This window comes from Lactuca serriola, chromosome 1 (assembly GCF_051521515.1).
Source record: "Lactuca serriola cultivar US96UC23 chromosome 1, Lser_US96UC23_V15, whole genome shotgun sequence".
In the NCBI taxonomy this organism is placed as follows: Eukaryota; Viridiplantae; Streptophyta; class Magnoliopsida; order Asterales; family Asteraceae; genus Lactuca; species Lactuca serriola.
This window is the reverse complement of record NC_136408.1, coordinates 226,915,230-226,919,635: the sequence shown is the minus strand read 5'-3', so window position 1 is coordinate 226,919,635 and position 4,406 is coordinate 226,915,230. Positions and strand designations below refer to the sequence as shown.

The window sequence follows — 4,406 nt, the reverse complement described above, 5'->3', positions numbered from 1 at the left end:
AATGAACGACTTAAAAACTAGGAAACAAGAAGTTAATGTCAGAAATAAAGGGACGGAAGTGCAACGAGACATCCTAATTGAATACAAAATATTTCCATGAATAATAAATATGTCTTTTATGTTTACAAATACATTGTTTTGCAATACCAAACTACTCAAATCACTTTTTCTTTAGAAAGTCACATTGTTCATAACATAAGACATAATATTATTTTGCTAGATAATACAAAACATCAAACTAGTATTTTTCTACATGATATATGACATTTTGCCAAAAATGATGTCTTCTCACGATCTTTCTATAGTTCTATACACAAAAAAAAAAAAAAAAAAAAAAAAGACAATTAATAGTTCCAAACCAAATCATCAATCAAAACCTTCCAAAATTTATACATTTTTTTGTTACATTACTTGAACGACATTCATTGTAGGATACCATCCTTAATATAAACACGAGTATTAACTGTGAATTTGTCTAAAGCTTTTGCATTATCCAAAAGATATTTCAACATTTCTTCTTCTTCAACTTTCCCAAGCCTTTGGATTTCAATCTCTTTTATGCGTAATGTTAAGCATGATGGCACATGATCCGGCTCAGCCAACTCAAGCTCTTCTATCATGTCAAAATCTTCCATTGGTTTCTCCTGTTTTTTTTTATTTTTTTTTTAAAAAGATAAATTTAAATACCACAAGAAAAAAATATCTGAAATCACATCTGACATTAAAATTATATATAAACATACATACGAATTAATAAAGATTACAAATGCTATTCTTGAACAAAAAATAACATGAACATTAAATCATAATAGTTAAACAAACACCAAAGTAACGACAAATCAAAAAATCTATAGGTACAATCTATAAAAAGAAATCCTAAAACTTATAATTTTCTTTTAATTGATTCCCTTTTTAAAAGGAAGAGCAGCCACTACACTATCTACATTGATACTTTCATTTTCACTAGAAGCATGGTTTTATTTTTATACAAGTGTCAAAATTTTATTCACACATGTTAAATAGAGTGTCAAATATCTAAAATAATGATAAAATAAGGAAATCTTTTAGATTTACAAGCAGGAGTGGACCTACAAATTTAACAAAGTGTAGGCAAAAATAACACTCACAAAAAATGAATGTGAATATACATACAGATTAATCAAATTTGCAAACCATATTCTATTGAAGAAAAATAACACTAATATTAAATAACAATTTATTTTCGAGGGGTAGGAGCCCACACTGTATTACACGAATAATCTCATTTACACTAGGGATGAAAGTGGGTCCAAACCCGGAGGAACCGGACCTAGAAAACCTAGAACCGGTTAACTGGATTTTGTGGACCAGAAACCGGACCGGTATATAGGAACCAGTTCCGGGTACGGTAGCTGGTAAAATGGGTTTAGAACCGAAAAAACCGGAATCTTTTGGTAATTACTTAATGGGTTGAACTTTGAAAATTTCTATATTGATATCTCGACTTCGGGGGACTGTAAGTCATTGAATATGAAACCAAAATTAACAAAATTATAGTCTAAAATCATTTACAAACTCTAAACTACACTCTGGAAAAAACTGCATGCCAATCCGACTTCAAACAAATGAGATATGCATCTTTTAAAATTTTCACAGAATACAAAGTACAAAAACAAATAGCTAAAAAGTTGAAAATTTTCAGCTTTGATATCCCAACTTCGGAGGACTATAAGTCATTGAATATTAAACCAAAAATGACAAAATTACAGTCTAAACTCATCTACAAAGTCTAAAATACAAGTTGGCAAAAACTTCATGGCAATCCGACTTCAAACAATAAGATATGCATGTTTTAAATTTTTCACAGAAACCGGTTTCGGTCCCTAAAAGTGGTTCTAGTTCCTAACACAAGTTTCGGTTCTTAAACCCGGTGTACCCAGACCCAACGGACCCAAACCCATATTACCTGAAACCCGGATAAACCCATTCTTTAGACCAGAAACCCAGACCAGTTCTACATATTTCGGTTCTAACAGTTCCGGTTTTAAATTTCATCCCTAATTTACACTAGACTCATTATTTAAGGAAAGTGCCAAAATCTTATGCACCTAAATCAGTATTATTAACATGGCGACATGTTAACTAGACATGTAGTTCAATATAAGTGTGCAACTATCAGTCAAATGTTTGTTTGACTATTAGTCAAATGTCAAAAATACCCTTAATGATGAAAACCAAGAATCTTTAGAATCTATTGTCAAATAGCAAGCACCATCAAATGATCATAAAACAGAGGAATTTTATGAAGTTTAACCAGTTACACTAATGATTTATCATATAAGGACAAATTGCAAGAATAATTTTTCAAGGGCAACCCATAATAGAAAACTACTTATTTCTTTACATAAAATATCAGCTTACTTATAGTTTTTACCCATAACAACAACATATTTATTTACATGTTTTTACCAATAATAGCAATATGTAACAAATAAAGTAAATTGCCATTTGCCCATATTGGTAGCAAGATGCAAGTATGTTCCTATTATTGTTAAAAACTATCACGAATAAAAAAAAAAAACAAAGTAAATTGTTATTATTGGTAAAGAAAATAATAAATTTTCTATTATGGGTACAAAAAAAAAGTACATTGCACATATTAGTTTTACTATATGCTTTCATAATGTATTGAGTATTACCTTTATTATCAAAGAAAGAACCTTCAAATTTGGGCAACTTTCAAGCCAAAATAACAGCAAGATCCAACTTGTCGTATGCACAGATAGTTCTAATTTCATCAAAGATGGCAACACAGGTAGATTCCACTTTTGTGAAAAAATTACCTTCACAAAACATTAAAAAAAAAAAAGATTAATTTATCAAAAGATATATAACATATGTAAAGAGAATCACTAACCTTTGAAGTGCGTGCAGAAACCGATATAAACTTAGCATTAACCAAATTGTGTAAAAGCTCATTAACTCGGCTAAGTCGTGTGGGACCCACCTCATCTAAAAACTCAAGAAACTCTTCATCATAGTCTCCAACATCGAGATTAACTTCACTAATTGCAGGTTTGTTTTTCACCAAATAGGATGCAAGAAACCCATCTTGAAGACGAAGATACTCTAAATGAGGTGCGTCAATGACCACCATTGCATCACAATCATCGTAATTATCAACCAATAACTCCAATTCCAAACTTTTTAAAGCAGTTCCACTTATATTGAAGTAAATTTCTCCAGTGCAATCTGTTAAATCCCCAACGAGAGACAATTTCTCAAGAACAGATAGACAAGGAAACAGTTTTGTAATCAAATCTTCACCCGATTCATAAAGCGAAACCCTAACATCGAACACTGTAAGGCTTGGAAAACAACCAGAAAAGGCGGGCATCTTTAGACCATTATCGCTTCTGATCTTGAGCAATTGTAAAGATTGACTATTTGAAATTTTTAAGCAGTCGTCATCCAACGGGAAATTTAGAAAAATTCCCAAATCAATTTCGATAATATTTCTAGAGATAACATTATGAATAAACCCATTAATCCTGGACATACTCTGACCACAAGAATCATTTATATGAAGACGAAACTTAACAACAGTTTGCGATTTATTAAGAGATAAAACCCTTTCAACGAAGTCGAAAAAAAGGACTGAATTCGACTCTCTTTTTAACGGGTTTAGATAAAGAGAATTGTCCAAATCTATAATTGGAAGAAAAGCCCATAAATTTACCCATCTTGAAGAAAGAATTGAAGTCGCAACAGCATGTTTGGTTGGGAGGAACGATAGGATGTGACAGAGGACGTCGTTAGGTAAGCAGCTGATTCTGTCCATGGGAGCTGTTTGGATCAAATTCAGAGAGTTAACATATGGGTTTTGCTGGTTTTGTTAAGAAGATTGAGTGAAGTAGACAGTGCTTGATTTGATTTTGGGATCGTGGATGAACCCTAGAATTTAGGGAAGAGCAGAGAATATTTCTGTTTCTTTATTGTCAATTTGCCCTGTTGTTCGCGGGAGACTATAAGTTGACTTTTGGTATTGCATTGGATCCGTCGACATACCTTATCTGTTTATCTGCTGTAATTGTATTATTCTTTTATCGTACCATTTTGGTTTTGTTTTTGATGTTAAAGTAATTTTTTTATAAATTCACATAAAATTATGAGATTGGTTGGTTTGCTAAAACTTGCAAGTTGAGCACTACTATTAAAGCTATTAAAGTTGGTTATTTACGTATATAAAAGAATGGTTATATATATTTTTTAATTTAATTTAGAGTAAATTATAGTCTTGGTCCTTGTGGTTTGTATGAAATAACAATTTTGGTCAATACTTTTAGAAAAATAACACTATTGGTTCCTATAGAGGGTTGTGTTAACACCCATGGTCCTCCCCTCTAACAATCCTAATGGAGGGGTTA

General features: G+C 31.5%; 1 protein-coding gene across 1 annotated transcript; it reads right to left on the bottom strand.

The window, feature by feature from the left end:
• Nucleotides 1-348: 348 nt before the first annotated feature.
• On the bottom strand, nucleotides 349-4,032 carry LOC145049677 (F-box/LRR-repeat protein At4g14096-like). Its single transcript, XM_078998057.1, has 3 exons — nucleotides 2,897-4,032; nucleotides 2,679-2,822; nucleotides 349-644 (listed from the first exon to the last, which is right to left on the bottom strand). Exons 1-3 carry the CDS (start codon nucleotides 3,818-3,820, stop codon nucleotides 423-425), a joined length of 1,290 nt encoding a protein of 429 aa, XP_078854183.1. The 5' UTR covers nucleotides 3,821-4,032; the 3' UTR covers nucleotides 349-422.
• Nucleotides 4,033-4,406: the final 374 nt, after the last annotated feature.